General features: G+C 49.6%; 1 protein-coding gene across 4 annotated transcripts in view; it reads right to left on the bottom strand.

The window, feature by feature from the left end:
* LOC144938457 (tyrosine-protein kinase Yes-like) overlaps window positions 1–24,862 on the bottom strand; it is a 100,564-nt gene that overhangs the window by 8,319 nt on the left and 67,383 nt on the right. For all 4 annotated transcript variants that reach the window (XM_078866276.1, XM_078866278.1, XM_078866277.1 and 1 more), the window contains 11 exons: window positions 23,560–23,683; window positions 15,606–15,884; window positions 10,572–10,668; window positions 8,643–8,741; window positions 8,123–8,226; window positions 7,293–7,442; window positions 6,120–6,275; window positions 4,798–4,977; window positions 3,352–3,428; window positions 2,757–2,910; window positions 546–677 (listed from right to left, as the gene is read on the bottom strand). In XM_078866276.1, coding sequence (XP_078722402.1) covers window positions 546–677; window positions 2,757–2,910; window positions 3,352–3,428; window positions 4,798–4,977; window positions 6,120–6,275; window positions 7,293–7,442; window positions 8,123–8,226; window positions 8,643–8,741; window positions 10,572–10,668; window positions 15,606–15,870 — 1,414 coding nt within the window. In that variant the 5' untranslated portion in view covers window positions 15,871–15,884; window positions 23,560–23,683. The remainder of the gene's footprint in view (window positions 1–545; window positions 678–2,756; window positions 2,911–3,351; window positions 3,429–4,797; window positions 4,978–6,119; window positions 6,276–7,292; window positions 7,443–8,122; window positions 8,227–8,642; window positions 8,742–10,571; window positions 10,669–15,605; window positions 15,885–23,559; window positions 23,684–24,862) is intronic.

Genomic DNA, 24,862 nt, shown 5'->3' with positions numbered 1-24,862 from the left:
TACACGTCACACCAGGTACTCAGTCAAAGCTGCGTCAATCGTGGGTCGGCCCTGGACCGGTTCAGATATTCGTCACATATCCCTGATACACCGTGGCCTCTGCCTCCCATCGTCTGTCCCGAGGAGTCAGTACGAGTTGGTGAAAGGGAAGGGTCCCGATTCAGTTCGGACATCAAATTCACGTCGCCGGGTTCATAGCGCAGACCTCTAACCACCGTGCCACCATCGTTCCATCCCTAATGGCACCGAGCCCCTGGAAATCTATGGACCTCATCAGCAGTAGACCTCATCAGAGCTGGTCTTTGTTGTCACTGCCTCATCAGCACTTGATGCTGAGTCGACCTAGGGGAGGCTCAGGACCGGTTCAGATAATCGTCACTGGTGTTGACCGTGAGCAGTAATTTAACATGGGTCGCTGGGTTTGTGGCGCAGCGTGCTAACCGCTACACCACCGCTCCCCACATGCATACACAAGCACACCCAGCTAGACATGCACACGCTCCTAGACATGCACACGCTCGTACACAAAGAGACCCAACACTGACCAGGGTAGGGGATGCGCCCCTTGGTGACCAGCTCGGTGAGCAGCACGCCGAACGACCACACGTCGGACTTGATGGTGAAGTGGCCGTGCAGCGCAGCCTCTGGCGCGGTCCACTTAATGGGGAACTTTCCTCCTGAGATGCGCACACACACAAAAACATGCGCACAGAAACACACGCAGTGAAATACATGCACAGAAACACGCAGAAACACACACACATTGAAAGACACACACCATTACTCACGGACACACCAAAACACACACACACACAGAAAGATACATGCGCAGAAACAGACACACATATTAACACAAACCTCAGATACATTGAATCTCAGTCACTTCTGCATTGCCAGAAGTGGACGATAATTAAATAATGCAGTGTTGTCAGATCGAATATATTCCCCGTAAGTACCCAGTTCGTACGAGCAAAGATACCCGGTGATGGATAAGTATCATTTGTGGGCCTTTTCAAAGGGGTGGGCTCACAATGGCCCCTTAGCTTGGCTTCAAGCAAATTTCCAGCATACGCTTTCAGCTTTAGGGCTCTACATGGTCTCGCTTCTTCCTCGCCGACTGAACCACTGCCATCCTGTGTTCCATAATTACGTTTTTTTTTGGGGTTAGATCGCGTGAATATAAACGCGTCGTTAAACCCGCCACCACGAGCCGACTCGGCCCATTGGTAAGGTTTGTCACGTAAACAGAACGTGCCAATTAGTCACTACGTCAGCACACCGGTGTGTTGGGGAGTAAACCCACAACATTTACAATTCGAGTAACAACGTTTCGCCGGTGATTACAACAGGCGATAGCCAGAATTGACTGTGAAGCAGTCCTCCTCCCTCGGTCTTAAGCCTACGTGTTAAACAACCTGCATTCCCGGTCGTTTCACCTCAATCACGGGACTCTGTTCAACAAGTGCACCAACGGCTGGTTAACGTCTTCTCGTTCAGCGGCCCGTCTTTGGAACGCGACGGGTTACACTCGGCAAGGGTCCGCCGATTCTCGGTACATTATTACATCGCGCCTGTTGACGACCTGTTTCCGAAACGCACTTTCAACGGCAGCTAATTGGCTGCGTCTCAGTTCGTTGACTTCACTCTCTTTGTCGTCGTGGTTCATCCGCATTGCAGAGATCATAGCTCGTGCAGCAATACCTCGATATTCAACATGCGAAGTTTTGGTATTATCATTATTTTACACAGAAATCTACAAATTGTAGTGAAATAATAAATACACTGAAATTTATATAAAAATAATAATTATTTAATCGATTTACAGTACTATATAAATAATACATTTACGTTTCTTCACCGCTTCTTTTATTCACATCAGTTATTAATATAAAACCTTTACAGTATAAAATACTGTATTGCTTTCAATATTAATTGTCTTTGTTTACAGTATGAACGTTAAGTTATGAAGTGTTTTTAGCATGAAGTGGTAAGTTACGATGGCTGGGAACGCATCCTCACAGTACTCTTATAAGTTATTCGACATGCGAAGTTTCAGTATACGAATGAAGCTCAAGGAACGCATCTATTTCGTATATCGAGGTAGTACTACATGTATAAGCACTTCGTGAGAACTTGATCCTAAATGTATTGCTGTGGATGTTCCGACCCACAGTGTGGGTATGAATGTTGAACTTCTTTCGCACTGTACGTAGCCAACTGTGCTAATCGGAGGTGCGGGGAAAGGACAACAAACTAAACATGAAAAGCAGTTCTAAAGACACGAATTTTCAATCTAGATTTAAAAGTGCATCGCTCTAGTGGCTTCCTAATATCGTAAGGAAGAGCGTTCCAGACGGCTGCAGAAGCGCATCTGAAAGCGCGCAATGCAGTGACCATCTTTGTTCCATTTCTAGCCAAAAGCCGCTGCTGTGAGAATGACCGAAGTTTGCGTGATGGTTGATGCTCCTTGACGAGATCAGCGTACGATGGCTGTACGCGCCCCTGGTACCGTGGGGGTGTCGATGGTGCACAGTTCTCATGAGTTCAGGTCACCCTGCGGGCGCCATGTGCCGTGAGCCCGGTGTCTCGGATGGCTACTGGACGTCTGTGAAAACTACTGGACACCTGTGAAAACTACTGGACGACATCTGTGACAAAAAAAGGTTCATAGCTCGTCGCATTGCTCCAGGACAAATCAATATCCCGATGATTCTCTGCGCAGGCGCGGGGCCGCGGTGGGGTGGGGGGGGGGGCACCTTGCTGCGCCGAGTACTCGTTGTCCTCGATGAGGCGGGCGAGGCCGAAGTCGGCGATCTTGCACACCAGGTTGTCCTTGACCAGGATGTTGGCGGCGCGCAGATCCCTGTGCACGTAGTTCATCTTCTCGATGTACGCCATGCCCGACGAGATCTGCATTCAGCGCGCAAACGCAAGACGCGTGGCCCTTCACCGGACTGTTGGGAGCGAGTGCTTTTGTTGTGAATTGTTGTTATTGTTATGAGACAAACCACGGTGGTGCGATTGTGGCAACGCGCCGCGGTAGTGTAGCGGTTATCGTGCTGCGCTACGAACCCGTCGACTCAAAAGAGAGCCGCACGCGACTTCAGAGCCGCAGGTTTGCCAACGCCCCTTGCCTCAGGGGGTTCTGGCTCAGTGCCCTGACCCGGCCATCGTGAACGTCACGATAGCCGGCCGGCCCGGCCGTCTCCAGTTCTTGGAATTTCCATTCAGCGAATATTAACGTTGGCCACCACAAGCAAGTGAATAGGACTGCCAGACCGCTCCATCAGTGGCCGAAACTTGGACCGCGCGTGCGTAGGGCGCACACGCACGATGTACGAGCGCACTTACCTGGGCTGCCATGTCCATGAGCTGAATGAGCTTAAGCATGCTCCCTTCCCCAGACTTGACGAAGTCCAGGAGGCATCCTGTGTACAGACAACATCACAGGCATGCTGTCAAGTCAAAAGCGATTTGCTGCTCAAATGAGCATGATGCGGTGATCTCCTGTTTACAGCCCTGAGCCAGTGGTGGATATTCCTCATTCCCATGGCAGGTGTGAGTCCATTCACAGAACCACCACTGTTGACTTTGCCATGAAGTGGTGCACAATTTATCAAGCCCAGGAGGGACGATGGGCTGAGTCAACACCCAAGCAGGGATTGGAACTCGGCAACCTTCCAATCGCGAGCCACTCGCTCTCCTGCTGAACCACCGCTACCTTCACGTAAATAAGTGTTTTGATAAATGAGGCCGCGCATATCTTTGGGTCTGGAATGTATTAGCGAATGATAAGGCAGCACTTTGTCGAGCGATCATTTGTGGCCAGGTCGCTTCTGAAAAATAAGTTACTACCTCAGTGGGCTTTGGTTGATAGGATGGGGGTGGGTTACTTTCCTTTGTATATTGTTCGGTGATTTGTTTACCTTTCTTGTACTTTGCACGACTACAGTAAAACCTTGGATTGCGAGCATAATTCGTTCCGGAAACGTGTTTGTAATCCAAAGCACGCGTATATCAAAGCACTCGTACATCAGTTGTGATCACGTGACGCTCGGCAGACAAAGCGTATACACGTACTACTCGTATTGCAAGACCTCGCTCGTTTATCAAATTAATATTTATTTTAAAAAAATTCTCGTCTTGCAAAACACTCGCAGACCAAGTTACTCGCAATCCCAGGTTTTACTGTATCATGTTTTGGTACTGTTTGTTGTTGTAACGTTCTAACCTGCCCCTACTGAACATCTGTGAAAAAGAGCATTATAGCTCATCAGATTCCTCCAGTATAAATATTCTGATGTGCAGTGAACACAATACAAACATTGATCAAGTAATTTTCCAAGAGGAAGATGGAATCCCAAAGGATAATCAGGTTTTATTTTGCCCCAGTTGTCAAAGTAATATCGATCTGCAGCAATCCGCACGATCATCAGCAGCCACGATCAATCCGCCGCTGGATGTAGGCCTCCCCAAGCCATCGCCATCTCTCACAGTTCGGCGATGTAACACATCCATGTCATAAATCCACGCAGAAACAGGGGTGAATGATATACAAGCTCCGTACTGAAACACGCCCGAGTCGGGAATCGAACCCAGGCCCTTGCTGCTGTGCCCACGAGCTGCGTTGCAAGTTACTGGGGACCACGTTTCAGGCTGCACTACCGTCGGGGAAAGGATATGTGACCAGTGGCGTCACCAGGGGGGCGCGGGGTCTACGGACCGCACCGGGTGACACCAAAATGACTGTCTACACAACTTGTGTGCAGTGTTTCCGTAGTGGTGGGGCCTCTTCACCTTTGTTCATGTACTCGGTGACGATGTAGATGGGCTCCTGGGACACCACGGCGTAGAGCTGCACCAGCTTGTCGTGCCGCAGCTTCTTCATGACCTGCGCCTCGTCCAGGAAGGCCGTGGGCGACATGGTGCCGGCACGCAGCGTCTTCACCGCCACCTGCGTCGAGCCGTTCCACGTGCCTGGCGAGAGCAGCCGCCGCGCGTGCGCGTTCACGTGCGTTCACGTGTGTGTGGGGTGTGTGTGGGGTGTGTGTGGGGTGTGTGTGGTGTGTGTGGGGTGTGTGTGGGGTGTGTGTGGGGTGTGTGTGGGGTGTGTGTGGGGTGTGTGTGGGGTGTGTGTGGGGTATGTGTGGGGTGTGTGGGGAGCGGTAGCGTAGCGGTCAGCGCGCTGCGTTACGAACCCGGCGACCCGAGTTCGATTCACGCTCACGGCCAACACCGGTGACGATAATCTGAACTGGTCCTGGGCCTCCCCTAGGTCGACTCAGCCTCAAATGAGTACCTGGTGCGGTATGAAAGCACCACACCTGGCCACCTTTGTCTCTCCACATCAGTCTACCTAGGGGAGGTCCAGGACTAGTTCAATATTTGCCAGTAATTGGTTGTGAGTGGGAATCAAACTCGGGTCGGCGGGATTCGTAACACAGTGCGCTTACCACTGCACCACACCAAAAGAAAAGACAAAGATCCCCCGTATAGTCTTAACAAACTGTTGGGGCAAGTGCTGTTAGCGAGCACCTATGAAGTCCGGTACGGCACACGAAGGGGTGGGTCGCCAGGACCACGCCCGACAGCCTTTGTCTCCCCATTGGCGATGTTTACACACCGCATGAGGAACTCATTTGAGGCTGAGTCAACCTAGGGGACACCCAAGACCAGTTTAGATACTCGTCACTGGTGTTGGCCGTTAGCGGGAATTGAACTCGTGTCCCCGTGGGTCATAGTGCAACGCGCTAACCACTACACTCCCGCTTCCACGCACACACACACACAAAGACAAAGATCCCCCGTATAGCCTGGACAGACGGTTGGGGCAAGTGCCGTTAGCGAGCACTTATGAAGGCCGAAACGGTACACGAGGGGGTGGGTTGCCAGGTCCCCAAACCCGACCGCCTTTGTCTCCCCAGTAGCGATGTTTACTACACACTGCACCAGGTACTCATTTGAGGCTGAGTCGACCTAGGGGAGGCCCAGGACCGGTTCAGACAATCGTCACCGGTGTTGGCCGTGAGCGGGAATCGAACTCGGGCCGTCAGGTTTGTATCCCCACACACACGCACACATGCAAGCACACACGGACAGACGCTGGAGCACAAACTCACCAAGCCACACATCGCCAAAGCAGCCGGAGCCGAGCTTGACGTCGAGCGTGAGCGACTCGCGTAAGATCTCCCACGCGTCCTTCGACAGGCCCTGGGTCTGCGGCACGAAGACAGGGCAGGGCTTGACGAGCCTCCCGCAGAGCCCATCCGCCACATCTGCAGGGCACGCACACGGAGCGCCCGTTAATGCCGTCCATTCGGCCTCCGGTCGGGAGAGGGCGGGGGGAGAGGGGGGGAGGGGTGCACTGCCCTTGGAGCAGGACAGTCGCGAGTAAATTTTTGTTTCTTTTTCGGGAGTCGACACGTGCCCAGTGCAAAGATACCGATCGCAATATAGAAGAGGAGCAGCGGGAAGACAGCGAGGAAAAATCCGGGATCGGGGCGCCGGGGCTCGACGAAGGGGGAACTTCTGACCGCATGCGACAACAAGAAAGATTATGCGGGGAGGGGAGGATGAGGAGAAAGATGACTAATCTCATAGGAGAAAGGGGAGGGGGGGAAGTCACGAGTTCTAATCCTGCCACCTCTGAGGTAGAATAAACCGGGGGAATTATCGTGGGAGCACTCGCAAAGACGAGCCAATGTGAACTACACTTGGAAATGAAGTTGTGTTGCCCTCGGGCACTTTCCCAACTTGAGACATGAACCTGGATAAAAAAGGACTTCCTTTGCAAAGACACAACCGCATTCTTCAACACATCAGCTTCAAATACAAATCGTTACATACCGAGGACAAATGCACGTGAGAAAGCCTTACATGATCTACGCATGTGCCTCATTCTTCCCAAACTTGTTGAATGTAGAGATCAAGTGAAAAGAGCATCAACTCACTATACTCTTTGGTTCTTTCGGTAAAGTCGTGTAGGTATAAAATAAATAAAATCACGACGTTGCGGGCGCAACACAAGCGTCATCAGGTGGGACAACCAAAGCAAGAAACAATTTCCCACTTCAGCAAAAACAAAAAAATTATTGCTGTGGTTTTCCCACCTGATGATGATTGCTTGTGTTGCAATCGAAACGTCGTGATCTAATTTATTTTATACCTACGTGACTTTACCGAAAGAACCAAAGAGTAAGGTAGGGCACTGATAAGGGGTTGACAGTTATGGATGTGTATATATTGGCGATGCTGGCTCGGTGCGCTGTTAGCGCCGGCGTGCAAGAGCTTACTGGCATAGTGCTCCACCAGCTGGTGAATGTGGGCAAAGTGGATCCGGTTGGTGATGTAGAAGCCGCCAGAGTCCAGCCTCCGGATCTTGTAATGCTTCACGGTGTCTCCCTTGATGGGATCGTAGTCCCGGATGGAGAGCGAGTAGGCTCCTGCAAAATGAGCAAACGTCAACGGCCGACGCGGAAGCCACGACACGATACGAACGTGAGTCTCTTTGGAGTTACCGGTGCTGCCACTGCCGCGGTGGCTAGGAGATGTTAACGACCTCGCCTGGTATGCAGGAGGTCGTGGGTTCGATCCCGACCCTGACGATGCCTATATATTTGGAGTTTGCATGTTCTCCCCGTGGTTGCGTCGATTTTTCTCCCCCTCCACATTTATAATCATGGTGAACTAGACTAAACTAATCTAAACAATTTTTTATTTTACCAGGTAAAGCCCACTGGGCTATGGAGCTCTTTTTCAGAAGCGATCTGGCCACATCACGTGGAAATTTAAAGCAGTCAAATAACTCTAAACGCATGTTTCTAAATCTGGAGGGAAAAACCGGAAGACCCGGAGAAAAATCCACGCGACCACGGGGAGAACCCCACAAGCTCCAACTACACAGCAGGCATTGTCAGGGTCGGGATCGAACCAACGACCTCCTGCATACCAGGCGAGGGAGATAACATCTCGTCCACTGCGAACGAGGAGATGGCCCGGGACAGGACCGAGTGGAGAGAGAGGCAGAGCCCCCCCCCCCCCGGACCCCTCCCCCACACGCACGTGCAGGGGGACCACAGTCACAGGTTCAAGGTTTCAGACGCCAATTCGCCCACGTGCTCACCTTGAGTGGTCTCACTCTCGCGGATGAGGAACGTCCCGATGGGGTTCGCGGGGTCCATGAGACAGCGATCAGCGTCCTTCCGCGTCAGCTTCCCGAAGAACCACCTTGCGGGGACAGCGCCGAGATCGGCGTAAGGAGGGGGGGGGGGGGTGCACGGACTTGACGGCACAGCGGCATCGCGCCACGCACGCTCCCCCCCACCCCGCCACGTTGCTCTTCCACAATCGTCACCGTTGGGCAGCTGCCGTGTATGCTGCGTGCTATCGTTGGTGCACACTGCTATTGCTATCGTTACATCCAACACCGAATGATTTTGCCGTTGGAACATACTCACCGGACGCTATCGATGTATACACACTGCGCGCTATTGCTACTGATACATTCAAACCGCATGCACGCTCTGTGCACTCCGTGGTATTGCTGTGTGTACAGTGGTGCACGGGGTGCCTGCGGCCTGCGCCTGCTGGTTGCTACGCAGGTGCTGTGTGACCGGCGCGCGTGTGCTGCACTTGCTGCTCACTCCTTGGCCTGCACGGATCCCGCAGGAGCGACGTAGTTGCTGGGGATGTACCCCGTGAGGCCGGACGACAGCGAGCTGGCCGTCCACCAGTCATCGTCCCTGCACCACAAAGACGCGGACAAAGTTCCCCCTCTATAGCCATTTACAGACTTTTGGGGCAAGTGCTGTTAGCGAGCAGCACCAATGAAGGTAGGCACGGCACACGAGGGAGGTGGGAGGCCAGGTTCTAAAGTGCGTTGAGTTGATGGCTTCAGCCAATGCTTGCACAGAATTATATCACGTTAAACTAAGTTAAGTGCATAGTTCAGCTATATACATGTTTTGAGAATTATTAGTTTAACTGCCATGTGACAAACATTGCTCTTCGTGGCACAGAGCAGGTGGGTTAAACGCTGCCCTCTCTACTGCCTGGCATCGAGGGCGCTTGAACGGATCTCAAGAGGTGGAGCTTTGTGGTGCCTACTTCCGCAGGCTGATCCCAAAAAAACGAAAGCGGTTGCGTGTCCCTGCACGAGGTCCCGATGGCTACATTTTGTCTCACGAAGCGGACAGAGAAATTGGGATAACGTTGTGGAAAAGAAATGATAAAAAAAAGAAGTCTGAGACAAAAAAGAAAAAAAGCTCCCAAGCCCAGTGCCCTATGTGAGCCTTCATTTGTTATAACCGTGCAAATAAACATGAGTGTGGATACACACAAACGCACCCCTGAATGGACACACACACACACAATGCGGTGAGCTTGCAGCCACGTGTGGCGCACACTCTGACACGTGAGGTTAACCACAACAGAGCACACAAGCGATACAATTACACCGGTAAACTGTATAACTTGGGAGTGCGTGAAATGATGACCTTGGTCGGATGGGAACAGAAAACTACAGCTGGAACGATTGTGATGAGAGGCGATGGAGGGCAGTTTGAGATTTTGGCGCAATCTGATTCCCAAGAGATGCAACACCTTGATCCGCAGCCTATTGCCTCCCCAAATATATTACAATAGTTTCACATTTTTCCGAAATAGCAAGTGCGAATTCAGAGTTGTGTAGTGCGTCGAGCTGCTGGTTGGCTGAACGGTGAAATTCATTAAGCAAAAGTCATTCAACACATTCCTGCGGTGGGAGCTTGTAGGAACGTTGGGTTGCTCGGTCAATGGCGGCGTGGTGTATTCCGCAAATATGGCCGACTGTGAGGCCGGGCACAAGCCGGCGTGAGTAGGTTAAACGTTGAGTCTTATAAGGGCACCACGGGGTGACCAGCCCCCTCCCCACCCAACCCCACCCCTCCCACCCCCCACCCAGCCCCACCCAGCCCCTGCCCACCCTCCCCACCCAGCCCCTCCCCACCCTCCCCTCTCCACCCAGGCCCACCCCTCCCATTTTTGGATGCACGACGGACGGACACAATAATCCCCTGTGGGCTGGTGTAACCAGGAAGTTCCTACCAGTATTATGCAACCGTATTCTTGGTTCTTTCGGTAAAGTCACGTAGGTAAAGAAAATTATAAATAAAATAAAAAATAAAAGTAAACTAAATTAAATCACGACGTTTCAATTGCAACACAAGCAATCATCATCAGGTGTGAACACCACAGCAAGAACATTTATACTAAAGTGGGAGAGATGCCAGGAGGCTATATAAGTTAAAGAGGGGGGGTGGGGGGGGAACGGAGGGGGGGGATAGGGAGCGAGGGGGAGGGCGCCTCGTGGACGCCAGGGACTGGGCGGGTGGGGGGGAGTAGGCGGGGCCAGAAGCGAGAGGCCGAGTGAGCGAGAGATGCACGGGGAGGAAGAAAAGAGAGCGACGCGGCTACGAACAGCAGCCAAAACCAATGAGGGCACCCAAAGCAAAATAGCAGCACTGCTAAACCGTCTTTCAAAAAATATAAATTCGTGACATCGTGTGGTTCAGATGAAGAGAACCCTCACTCACGAGTTGATTATTTGAAATTTCTCGCCCTTCTTGAAACTCAGGTCCTCAGGGGTCCTCGCGCTGTAGTCAAACAGGGCCACGAAGAACGTGACTCCCTCTGTCGGAGCACACAGAAACAGGTCTCACAATTAGAAGGCAGAGAGGGAGGTGTGGGATATTGACATATATACACACAGCTGATTCGTGCTGCAGTTAAAATGTACCTCACAATCTTTTTCCCTGTCTTTTTTGGCCCAATATTATCATAATTGTGTTATCCGCCACGTAATGGGATGAAGTACCCTTTTGGCATCTCTCAAAGAGTGGTAGAACCCTCCGTGTAAAAGTAATGCCCGCTGAAGTGAATATCTGAAATCCATTTAAGTGGCCTCTGTTCCACACAAAATGCCGTCGAACTTTCCCACCCACGCTGCCACAGAGAACACAGTTTAACCCACGACAGCGAAAGCAATCTTCTTGGTTCTTTCGGTAAAGTCACGTAGAAGGGAAGTAATAAAATAATATAAATAAAACATAATAAAATGAAATAATGAGAATTAATAAAATGAAATAATGAGAATTATTTCATTTTATTATGTTTTATTTGTATTATTTTATTACTTCCCTTCTACGTGACTTTACCGAAAGAACCAAGAAGATGAATCCCTGCAGTCACGAAAGCTTTAAATCGAAATTTAAAGCGAAAGCAATGTTTTCGAATTCTCAAGCGAGCTGCAATTTAGTAAAATTAAATGCGGAACCGAGTTACAATTTCACTGCGATAGATTTTTTGCTGTTGCTGTTCAGTCAGTGGTGAGCAGGCTGAGGGCCACAAACTCGACACTTCACCACGTGGGATCTCAGCACTGCTAGCTCAGCACTTTGACCTCTGGGCCACCTGGCCACCTCCATGTTTCCCCATTTTAAACGAATTATTTTATTTTATTTTGCCAGGTCAGGCCCACTGAGCTATTAATTGGCATGTTCTACTCGTTGTCCGACACGGAGGCGCACGCATGTCATCCAGCGCTTTTTGGCGGCAGGGATTGGTGGACCACGCAGAGATCATCGACTGGTGTGAGACTTGCTGGGGTGTGAGGGGGTGGCCGGTCGATGGCAGGAGAGCAAGTGGGTTCCTCATGGATTGTGATTGGTATTCCTGTGCACACGTGGGTTTTATTTGGTTTCTCATCACATGCATCACTAATTATTATCTAAACTAAACTATTTTTTATTTACCAGGTAAAGGCCAATGAGCTATGTAGCTCTTTTTCGGAAGCGACCTGGCCACAAATGACAGCTCAACGAAGTGGCTTATCGCGTGGACATTTATAGCAGCCAAATACTCTCCATGCAGGTTTCTAAACGTGGAGGGAAAAACCGGAGAACCCGGAGAAAAATCCACGTGCCCATGGGGAGAACATGCAAACTCCAAATATACAGGAGTATGGATTGGGATCAAACCCACGACCTCCTGTATACCAGGCAAGGAAAATAACATCTCACCACATTGGCGCCCAAAGGATGACTGTGAGATAAAATCCTCGAAGGTAATACTTATATTACACTATGTAACACAATTTCTGTTCCTGGGTGATACGTCTGCTCATAAAACAACCGCAATGGACTTCTCTCCAAGTGCTGCTCACTTTATTTTATGGACTTGGAAGGAATGACAAAACTGTGTAACACATTTTTTGTTTGTTCCGGGGTCGTAAGTCTTACTTCGTAATTGCTCATGCCTAAAAAGTATCGAAAATGGCTATTATTTCCCACAAACTTTGCTTTTGTGACCAGGACAGTGATATTTTGAAATGTACCTATTTTCCAGAACATTTCAGATAGATTCAGTGCTGAGTAAACTTGGAGTAACTTCTAGAACATTATTTCCAGTAATATAAATAGTAGCATAAAAACAGGGGCCTTAAGCCCACTGGTTCAGTTTAGTTCCAGCTGCCTAAGTGGACATATCTGCATTTTTTTGAGATGGCATCAAGAGGCTGTAAGCATCCGGCACACGCATTTTGCTATGTCTGTGGAAGCATCTGCTAAGATGTGTGAGGCCTACAAGGCATATGTCGGAATGCCTGTCGGGGATCAAGACAAACACTTTGTCACACAGTGTTATCATTCCTTCCGAGTCCATAAAATAAAGTGAGCACCACTTTGTGAGAAGTCCGCTGTGGTTGTTTCGTGAGCAGACTTATCACCCACAAAGGAATTGCAGAGTTTTCAGCACTGGCAAGGGCTACTAAAACAAATCAATACTAACCGCACGTCCCTCTCTACAGTGATCAGAGGGACACTTTAAATTTCAGAAATGTAAAGGAAAAAAAATAATAGTTTTCATTTTCAGTATTGCGGCCGCAAATCCAATGTTGATCATTAACAAAGCGAAAGCATCGCCACACTCCAAACGAGCCTTGGGTGGTGCTCATTCCCATTGCGAATGCCGAGCCAGTGGTGGAAACATTCCGAATTTATGCCATGGGACCAGTTCGAGTAATTGGAAAATAAGTGCCGACTTCTCCCCCAATTGCTGCCATCCTTGCCAAACCTATGGGATGTAGATTAGAATGTTGTTGTTGATGATGAAGATGATGATAATAATAAGTGGCACCAATGGCCATAACGCCATTATTTCAGCAGCTTCACCAACTGTTTTCAACAAACAAAAGTGCCTCCGTAGACGAATAAGTGTTACCCTTCATGGCAATAAAACAGGTGTTAAGATGTTAAAACACCAAACGGAAACCTTTTTTCAAGGGATCATGTCTGCATAAACCACACACAGTACTTGCGGTGCACATGCAAACAAAAAGTGGCCAAAAAACTTTGTTCGGTAAAAAGTCTCTCCGCGTTGCTGCTCCACGTTTTTTTTTAGAATGTCCCCGCAGCTCATTTTCAGCTTGGTTCCCTCCCTTCACTCTCCCTCTCGACTTCCCCATTAAACCAACACGCAGAGCTGACCTGCAGCCGCACCTCACACTTTCTGGCGCCTCTTGCTCTCATATTATGTCACCGCCATTGTTTTTATTGATTGGTCGCGTCATTCATTTACGACCGTTAAACGCCTCGCCCGCCAGTCGCGCGCTATTCCTCAGGGACCCTGCACTCGTTCTCGGCAACGTTGATATTTTTGTCCTTTTTGGTTTTGTTGTTGTCACTGCTGTGCTCGCGCAACCACGGATCTCCCCCGGGGTGTAAAATAGCCGGGCAACCGACCCATCTGTTGCGACGAATCAAATAAAACAAAAAATGTAAGGCTAACATGGTGCACACACGTGTGATGCAGTCAGCAGGAGCAGCATGCGCTGGAATCTTACATCTCCCCCATTGTTCCCGTCACACATCACGGACTCATTTCCGGCACCGAATCAGCCCGGGTGAGAGGCTGAGTGCAGGTTCAGTCACCGCGCGGGCACCCGGCTCAACGGGATTATCCGTTGTAACATATCAGAATAAAGTCACGTAGGTATAAAATAAAATAAATCACGACGTTTCGGGCGCATCACAAGCGTCCGTTGTGATTTATTTTATTTTCTACCTACGTGACTTTACAGAAAAAAACAAAAAGTATGGATTCCTGCAGTCACGAAAGCTTAAAATCAACATATCAGAATAAACTCCAAATCCTACAGCAAATACACGTGAACAGCCCTGAGGAGTACCACTTGGTTAAAAAGACAACGTACAAGTGATTACGACCTTTGCCTGCGTCCTCTGTGCTATACACGGACGCTATAATCAACCACTGCGAAGTCACTACCAAATACCTTGTCCGCAATAGTTAACGTTTCAATGCCGAGGTTGTCACCCGCTCAGACAAGGCGCAGAGCACCTCTACGTACATTCATAATACTGGTGGAAAAACCCATTACAGCGGATCTCCATTAGGACCTGCACACCACACCCGCGTGCTCGTTAAGTACACCTCGCAGTGATGAATCATAGAAAGTCAAACTGGTATTTTGCGCACGTTTAGTTTGTGACTAATGGCTGTGTAAGTGCGGAGGCAGGAGATGTAACATGCGACGAGCTGCGCATGCAATTTCCACGACCAGAATTCCTGCGCGAAACAATTCCTTTCCTCAGTGACGCATTTATAAGCTCTAACCTCCACTCGTGATCCTGGGCCGATGTTGGAGATTCCACATTCCCATGCCCGGGACCAGTATATCCACGGGACGACCACGGACGGCTTCCCATAAATTATCACTCGTTTAATCGACCCTGGGGGGATGGACGATTGGCCGAATTGAACACCGAATTTGCGACGAGACAAACTGATCGCAGCACCGCTCGGCCGGATCTTTATAGCTTCACGAACGTTGTTTATTTGAGCCACCTGGGCTTTAGCACGAGGCCTAAATCCAGATTGGCAGCAACGCAACTACAAGAGCAGACCATGATGGCCAGCTACAGATCGTGCAACAGCTGGGGGATATGGCGATTGTTGGGGTGCAGTGGCATCAATGGCACTTGGCTGTGATGACAGCATGACCTCGACTGTCACGAAAAACAAAGCCTTATCAAAGAACAATGCATCACGAACTACACATTTTTATCTTACCAGGTAAAGCCCACTGAGCTGTATGGCTCTTTTTTCAGAAGCGACCTGGCCACAAACGATAGCTCAACTAAGTGGCGTATCACGTGGAAATGTATTGCAGCTAAATAATCTCAACACTTGTTTCTAAACGTGGGGGGGGGGAGAACCGGAGGACCCAGAGAAAAATCTACGCGCCCATGGGGAGAACACGCAAACTCCAAAATATACAGCAGGTGGCATGGTCAGGATCGAACCCACGACCTCCTGTATACCAGGTGAGGTAGTTAACATCTCGCCACCATGGCGCCAGAATTACCTCCATGATGACAGCTGGTCTCCATGGTACTCGAGCTGGCTCTGTGATGGGAGTGAACATCATCGTCAGGGCAGCCGTGGTCAAGCGACTGACTCGCTCGCTGACCATATCCACTACCCTCAACAGATGGACGTGAATCCGTCTCAAGCTCCCAGGAAGGCCACCCGTGCCATCTGACACCGCTCACCTTGGTAGTGGCTGCGCTGGCTGGACAGCGTGCCCGTGAAGGGCATCATGGAGCCGCCCATCATCATTCCGCTGGGCTGCGTGGGGCACGAGATGTTGGCGCCCTGGTAAGTGCCGGGGCTCGACATCTGCGGGACGGCGCAGCTGTTCTGCACGATGTAGGCGTTGCCCGCGCCGTAGCGGCAGCGCTCGTTGCCAGCGTGCGCATCTTGCCGGCAGTCCACGGCCGACGACTCGTCGCTGTCCTTGCTCTTGGCACAGCCCATGTCGGCGGCGTTTCCTGCGAGCCCGAGCCGAGCGTTCAATCGCTCGTTAGTTCGTTCGCTCGCCATTTCGCCCCTCCTGCGGCGGGAGAGGCTACCGCGTGCGTTCGTCACACGCGCTCCGGGTCAGGTGGCGCTGCCTCAACGAGGTGGTCATTTGCCAACCACGGGGAGATGAAGGTGAAGGCAATGAGGAATCGGACACCGATGCTGATGCCTCAGCTGATTTCACTCTCTCCAGGATATGGTCTGACAATCTGCGTATATTTTTAGTGTAATTTTCCCCAACTGCATGTATGTTGAACTTCTTTTGCATCATATATATCCGACAGTACAAATGAGATGAAAGATACGATTGGATACTTCAAGTCGCAGGCAAACCTTTTTGTTAAAGAATGGCCCACGGAATGATACACCACAGAGCTGCCTCTGAAATCCCTTCACACAGTATGGTACAGCACCTTCCCACTCGCTCTGCCATGACCAGTAATTGTCCGTCACATGACAGCCAAACCGAAATGTTTTAATTCTCAGAGCTGACATTTTAAACCAAATTTAACGTGATAGATTGTTGTACAGTCACTGGTAACCACACTGAGACCATCACCTCCCTACGCCTGAGAACCCAGCTTCATCACAAGTGCCTGCCTGTATTTGGACAGATCATCTCGGCGATGCCGGCTCGGTGCTGGGATGACCTCCGGGCCACGCACCAACCTAACGAGCTCACGATCTTACGATTGGGAACTTCGCTACTCTCAAAGTTGGTGTCTCATATGAGTGTGGGGAAATTCTGATCGCAGTTTTTACTTTTTTTATCTATCACCAGTTAAGGACTTGGCTGTCACACATGATAGCTCAACGAAGTGGCTTTTCACGTAGAAATGTATTATGTCAGTCAACGCATGTTTAGAAATTTGTAGGCAAAAACCGGAGGACCCAGAGAAAAATCCACGCAACCACGCGGAGAACACGCAAACTCCAAATATACAGCAGGCGTCGGGATCGAACCCACGACCTCCTGCACACCAGGCGACGTAGTTAACATCTCGCCACCGTTGGCGGCCCCGAGCCAGTGCTGGAGCTACCCCTCCCTGCAGCGGAGGCCTGCGAGTGGTCTACATATTGTGGGCAGGCGCTTTCATGATTGACCTGGCGGAGCCACGCGGAATCCCAACAGGCTGTGAAGACTCGCAAACCCGCCAGGCTGCCAAAATAGTCGAAAGTCAAAAAACTTTCGTCTGTTTCCGTGATCAAAATAGCCATGGGGGGGGGGAGGGGGGGGGAGAAGATTGCTGGGTGGCTCGAGAAGTCACGGAGCACTGAGATGGCACAGATGCGATCCTCGGTTCGAATCCCGGCAGCCGCCCGCAATAAAAGTGGATTCTCAAGTGCAGCGAGTTGGTGGCTCAGCGCAGTGGCTAATGAGTTGGTGTAAACCAGGGGTCGGCAACCTACGGCTCCGGAGCCGCATGTGGCTCTTTACGGGCTGCTTCTTGACAATATGTACGTATGTACAGTATGTACTCAGATGCATTGCGGCTCTTGAAATACTGAATTTTGTACCGAATTGGAAAGAAATGGCTCTTCTTGTTATTTTGGTTGCCGACCCCTGGTGTAAACGCTCCATCCTGTTACATTTTAATTTACAATTAATTCTGCCTCATAGCAACGATTGGCATGCGACAAACACCCTTAGCAGGACAAATGATTAGGTGATGCTACTGCTTCGTTGGCAGTGGTACACAAGCATAGTGAACAACAAAAAAACACCCTACACTCTTCAACAACCCTGTGGCCTTCAGAAGAATAAATGAAAAATCTGCAACGTTTCAGGCCATGGCCCTTCTTCAGAGCGCATAGGCAGAGAGGCCAGAAAGCTCGAGTGGATTATAAGAGCTGGAGACGGCACTTAGCACCATGGGGCCTGATGAGAATTGCATTTTAAATGTTTTGTGATGATCAGTTTTTAAATAACCAGATGAATATAGTAGCTACTGAGTACCAGAGAAACCCTTCAAGGACCCAGAGTGCTACGTATGTATATATGTTCGTACGGAGCCAACCGAGCTAATCGTCGGTGCGGAGGAAGGAAAATAAACTAAACACAAATGGCAGTTCTACAGAAATGAATTTTCAATCCAGATGTAAAAGTGCATCACTCCGATGGCTTCATAATGTCGGAAGGAAGAGCGCTACAGACTGTCTATGTTCAATGGCCAGCCCGAAAGCTGCCGCTGCTGCGAGGGTTGACCGGTGTTTGCGTAACGACAAAATAAAAGCGTTTACATGCACTGCCAGGGCGACCCCGTCTTGTTTGTCCTCACAAGAACAAATCTTCCCAAAGTGCAGTGACGGCAACCTTTTATAATTTAACTTAACACGCAGGCTTTCGCGACCAATATTATCCGTGAAAAGAGGTTTTTGGATTAGATCGCGTAAAAATAAATGTGCCGTTAAACCCGCCACCGCCCGACACAGCCAAATAGTAAAAAAAATTACATGTTGTGAATTTACTCTCCAACACACGGGTGTACTGTATTAATTGGCATGTTCTATCCATTGTCCGACGCGGAGGCATGCGCATGTCATCCACCGCTTTTGGGGGCAGGGATTGGTGGACCCCACAGAGATCATCGACTGCTGTGAGACTTGCTGGGCTGCGAGGGGGTGACCGGTAGATGGCAGGAGAGCAAGTGGGTTCCTCATGGATTGTGACTGGTATTCCTGTGCACACGTGGGTTTTATCTGGGTTCTCGAGTTCTGTTCATCACAAGCAATAAGAATTATGAACTAAACTAAACTATTTTATTTTATCAGGTAAAGCCAACTGCACTGGCGGAGCCAGTGGGGGGGTGTGGGGTGCACGTGCCCCCCCCCCCCAATGATCCGATCAAAATCCCTAATTTCGATCGGATCATTGGGGTTTATTAGTTATAAATGGGCATTTTGCGACCCCACTGCCACTGTGTAGCATATTATTACGTGTCAGGCACTCTTTTGAGATGATAGGACAATAGTCTGAGTTCATAATTGGCAATAAGTAACGGCAAAGCAGTTATAAGTGACTCACATAATTGTGCGCAGTTGTGTATACAGTACACGACTTCCCTGAATGCATTCACCTTCGGCGAGCGCGATGCCGATCACACACAGTTCGAATTCGACCCTCAATCGATGGCTGCGCCATCGCCGCACACGTGTCGAATAAAAAGCAAAGGACAAGTACTTACTTACTAACAACTCCTCTATCATTTCTCATTGCTGGAGGGGTTGCCCCCCCCCACCTGAAAATCCTGGCTCTGCCATTGGCCTACTGAGCTTTAAAGTTCTTTTTCAGAAGCGGCCTGGCCACATATGACAGCTCAACAAAGTGGCTTATCGCATGGAAATTTCTGGCAGCCAAATATCCTAAATGCACGTTTCTAAACGTGGGGGGGGAAAACCGGAGGACCCGGAGAAAAATCCACACGACCCCGGGAGAGAGACATGAAAACTCGAAATATACAGGCGTTTGGGTCGGGATGGAACCCACGGCCTCCTGTAAACCAGGCAAGGTAGTCAACATTTTTTTTCGACTGTGGCGCCCCTGAAAAAAATAATCAACAAATAAAAATCGTGACGGAGGTATCTCTTTTTCGAACAAACAGCGAGACTCAACTAGATAAAAAAAATAGATAACGACGTTTTGATCACAACACAAGCAATTGTCTTCAGGCCAGAGAGAGATAAAGCTCCTGAGGCAAGGTTTTGTTAGGCCTGAGACGGGTGCATCAAGGTAGGTGGGTGGAGCTAGAGATGGTCCAACCACAGAGGCTGGGGCAGTGGACACCCAGCCTGTCAATACAAAGACATCCAACCTAGTAATGAAACTCAGAGTCAGTTAACATCGGTAGAAAGGATGGAAACATCATAGCAAGTTAAGACTTTACCTGGTTAATCACGTCCTTCCAATGACTGCTAAGCAGCTTTCTCTCTCTCTCTCTCACCTGAAGACGGTCGCTTGTGTTGCGATCGAAACGTCGTGATCTATTAATTTTTATTTACGTGACTTGCCCAAAAGACCCAAGAGTATGAATTCCTGCAGTCACGAAAGTTTTAAATCAAGATTTAGATCATTGTACTTACCACTGTTTTAAATCCACTGCTGGATGAAGGCCTCCCCATGTCGTGTCGGCGTACGGCGTAATGTCCCTTTGTACCAAACCGGTAGCAATAATACAGATTAGGAATGGCGAATTAAGGATCTAAATACAACCGAATTACAATTAAGGAGTGAACAGGGGGTCATTTAATGATGTGCTCACAGTGCATGTGCTGTACACCATCAAATCTAAGTGCATGAATAATCATTTATTAGGTGAATATAATAACGCACAATTCTCAAGGAGACTGATCTCTAAACCTGAGATTGTCAAGAGTTACTTCCCAAACGTCTTTCAGTCAGCACGATATCACATGTTAGGGGACGTCAATTAGAAACTAGGCCAGAAAACCACTTCTGGACTTTCTCAAACGGCAATCACAACACCTCGCTGATTTCATCCAGGAGCATCAACCATCACGTGAACTCCGGTCATCCTCGCAGCAGCGGCGGCTTCTGGTTGGCCATCGAACAAAGGCGGTCACCGCATCGCGCGCTTTCAGATGCGCTTCTGCGGCCGTCTGGAACGCTCTTCCTTCCGATATTAAGAACACCAATGGAGCTATGCACTTTTACACGTAGATTAAAAACTCATTTCCTTAAACTGCTTTTTCTGTTTAGTTAGCTTCCCTTCCCCCGCACCTCCGATGATAACGGTTGGCTACGTACGGAGCGAAAGAAGTTCAACATACATACGTACATTACGAGGAGCGGTTCTCCGTGTGTTACACGCCCCTCAATTGCACAGACGGAGTTCCGACACAAATCTGAATGTTGTTCCATGACTTCTCCATGACATTTTGCTCGTTTTTCCTTGCCGACATTCTTTAATGTTTAAACGGTCGGCAAGTTGGATCTGTAACACCGGGGGAATATTGATCACATTCATGACAACATTGATCAACATTTCACGATGGCCTCTTTGTCCTCAGCCACCTGTTCCACCCACTTTAACTCGACAGCCGAACAAGCAAGTCCAGGCAGGTTTAACTAAACAAGTCACCCAGCTACTAATGGTTAAAGACAGCAACAGACACATAAAGGCGACTAATTATACCTTTCAATTGGCCTCGTGAAGAATCTTATCTTAACACAATGTATATAGCACCTTCACAAAGGTGCTTTACAAAGGATTAACAATGGCACAACGTATGAATGCAATGGTGGAGATGCGGTGAATGAAATAGATGAGAGGAAGCAATGGCAAAAATCTGTGAAGATGTGTGAATTCGGTGAAAGCGAAATTAATGATAGTAAATGATGACGACGATGATGAATGGATTGAATGAATGGGGAATTCAAAAACACCCTGACGGTCAACAACAACAAAAATAATCCACACTTCTGAATACAAAGCAGATCAAATGTCACCTATAATTACAGTATATTGAAGATGCACCCCCCCGCCCCTCCCCCCCGCCCCTCCCCCCGCCACTCCCCCACTCCCACGTGCTCTGCGTGTGTGTGCATGTCCGCTGGTACCAGCGGTGTCGAGATCGGCCTCAATGGAGGAGGCTCGTGAAGGACGCTGCTGCTACTGGGCAGTTGGAGGCAGTCGCCCTCCAACAACAACGGAGGGCGGAGGAGCGACGCTCACAACAACGAGCGGAGCGCCAGGTGGCTAAAGCACAGCAATTTGGCACAGTAGGGGGCACAGGTGGTGCATCAGCCAGTCATCTCGGTCATCTCAGTCAGTCGACCCGTGGCACCTGCTGGGTCTGCCCCATGACCTCCTGCCAGCGGGCGTTCGACACTTCACGTGGCCTCAAGGTGCACATAGCCTGGCACAAGCGTCGTGATGACGTCACCGCCATTTAGTGACGAATGGCGGTTGTTGTTGTTGGGATAGAACACGGCGACGACTTGATACGGTGAACACCTCACTTGCAAGACGCTCGTGTTTCAGAAGCCACCTCACCGACCAGGCACCCTCGCGACAAGATGGACTAAGAAGAAGGGGCCGCTTCAATTTGTCTGCGCTCGTTCAAAGACACCGCTCGAGTTTACAAACGCTAAATAAATGACATTTTAGGCCTACCCAATGCTATGTACATATCCAGGTGCACAATTATGTCATTGTAAAATTGCTTTATGCGTATAAATACAGTTCCCTAGATTTTTGCTGGCCACTTCGGGAAAATTATACTGCATAACAATCGTGCACCTGGATTGTCAAATTATTACATAATGGCAAAGAGTGCCCCCCGGAGAGCCTCTAACAGGCTGTTGGGGCAAGTGACGTTAGAGAGCACCTATGAAGAAGGCACACGAGGCGATGGGGGTGTGGTCAGAACCGTTGTCTCCCCACCAGGTACTGGACACAAGTTACTGGACATCTGTTATAAAGAGATTCAAAGCTCATCGGATTTCTCCAGGGTAAATGAAGATTCTGATTACCAGAGGACATACACAGCGGACAGCTGTAGACGCCTAGCGAACAAGAGGCCGTTAGTATAGCCGTGGCAACAAAGGGTGCCACACCTTTTCAGTCTTACAGTTTTCAACAAGGGCATTTTTAGTCCGGTAGGACAGAAGTTCAGGTCTTCAGACAGTGACCGACCGCAACGTGGTAGAGTTGACGCCAGCATGAGTACAGCAACAGTGAAAAAGGTCTGAAAGTGTGTAGTTAAATCCATATTTAGAGAAATCAGCAAACTGGAAGATTGCCAAAGCCATCATTCTAAAAATCCAGCAATCTGAAATGGTTACCTGGGGTGACATTTCAATTACTTTTTTACCATTTTCTATTTATTTTCCATTACTTTCCACGACAAACATTTTTCCAAGAATTTTCCATGACCGTGGGAACCATGCGACACGTGCTGGCATTACTCAGATATGGTCGACAATTTAGACAGATGCTGCTGATGTCACCACACTATGCCCGATCGCCTTCATTTTGCCCATTCTCTCAAGTGTTCCATTGTTAACACCTGACATTCAAGGTCCAGTCATCATCATTATCGTGATCCTCACAACCACCTATCTGATTTAAGGTGTTCTACTTGGTTTATGAACTGTGGGTGACACTGCAAGCCTGTCTCAGTAATCTGCCATCCTTTTCTGCACACAGGTCTCACCGCTCAAAACGTCATCCTCCTGATTACATCCGCAAGGCATGCGGCTCCATGTTCTGTTCCCAACTCAAATTTCCCAACCTAATGACGTTTCGAAGGCTACGAAGCTTTATTTGCAGTTGCCTTGTTAAAGTTCAGCTTTCTGAGATGTGGAGTAATGCAGACATTACTTCTTCATCAAAACGCACAATTTCTGAACCTGAAACCAAATTTCGATGACGAAATTTGCACTTTCTTTTGCGACCGAACTGCTATAATAAATCTCACCAAAGCACTTGCTGAGTACCTGGCTTAACCGTGGCTGTCTGCCAATAATCGAGCCTGCGATCACGGCACTGCTAAGCTCTGCGATGTGACGCTCAGCCACGGCCGTGTGTTTTTTTTTGTTTAATTCCCTCCCTCTGCAAACCGGGAGTCAAGAGTCGATGGAATTCTGTGCACAACGACTGGGCGTCGGTGCGAGCACCTCACCTGGACTGACGCGCGAGCTGGGAGACGAAGCTTCTTGAGCAGAAAAGGTCACTCGGGGGGCTGGAGAGAGATGCACACCGCAAGCCTTCGGCCCACTCAGCACTGGATATCAGCGCAGCCCAGCCTGCAGAGACACGCGCGCGCACGCGACCGTGCAAGGCGCAATTAAGGCATCCGTCCGTTCATTAGGCACGCGGTTGTTCGCATGGGGGAAGAAGAAAAAACAAGAAAGAGAAGTGGCTCGCTGGCAGCAGCTGAGAGCGAGGTTGATTGAAGGTGCACTCTCAACAGACGCCGTCGCTCGTCCTGAGCGAGGGGGGGTACTTACTGGGGTTTGCTCTGTAGAATTCATTAGCCAGCAATCACTTTCCATCACTGTCAAAAACGAGCGAGAGACTACATCATGGGACCTCCTTTGCCAGTACCACGAAAGAAAGCTGTCTCTGGTGTGGACCAATCAATTTCAAAGACAATGCATATATTATCAAAGTACGTTTTTTGTTCGCGTTCTGACCACGAGTATTGTGGTTAACGCAGACATGATTCCTCGTAAAAGGTTTCAGTTTGGTGTTTTAACATCTTAACACCTGTTTTGGGGCCAGAAAAAAGGGGAAACCCTAGTATCACGAGCGAGAGAGTTGAACATGCGTGATGCACCCTTCCCTAAGCCGGGGGGGGGGTAGCGGGTGAATAATCGACGACTCCAAAACGCCCGATGAACATTTTGTCAGATCATGTCGACTTCTAGCCTCACCCTTGCCGAGCCGCTGGTAATTTGGGCGTTCGACCTTTCCGCTGCAAGTATCTTTCTTTCTTTCGTTCACATTTTAGTGGAACGCGTGGATAGAAGAAGAAACGTAAGTCAGGGACATTTGATTGACTTTTTTTTTATCGCATCGCAAGCCCGGCAGCAACACACCGGCTCAATGAAATGCTCACGGCCGTGGCCGGCGGAGGGGTGCGCTGCCCCTCTCTGCACCCGTCCCCATCTCCCGGACCTCTTTGCACCACGCCCTCATTGTAGGCTTCGTAGGAAGGGTGAGGTAGGGGGGGGGCACCTGGTCTCAAACTCCCGCCGTTCCCTCCCTTGAAGCTCGATGTCTTTGAGGGCTCAATCTCCACTTTGGGCGATAAGGGTGTCCGCGCCACTGTTTCCGCGACAGCGGCAGTGGGCGTTCACGATCTTTCCACTTAGCCAGTACGACCTCTCCTGGCCATAGCGTTAAAGGTTTGAAGGAGAGCGAGCACGTTGATGTTTCGGCAGGGCGTCCGGGTTTCAGGCCCCCTCTCCAGCCCCACCATT

Source organism: Lampetra fluviatilis, chromosome 22, assembly GCF_964198595.1.
Source record: "Lampetra fluviatilis chromosome 22, kcLamFluv1.1, whole genome shotgun sequence".
Taxonomy (NCBI): Eukaryota; Metazoa; Chordata; class Hyperoartia; order Petromyzontiformes; family Petromyzontidae; genus Lampetra; species Lampetra fluviatilis.
This window is presented reverse-complemented; position numbering and strand designations above follow the sequence as displayed.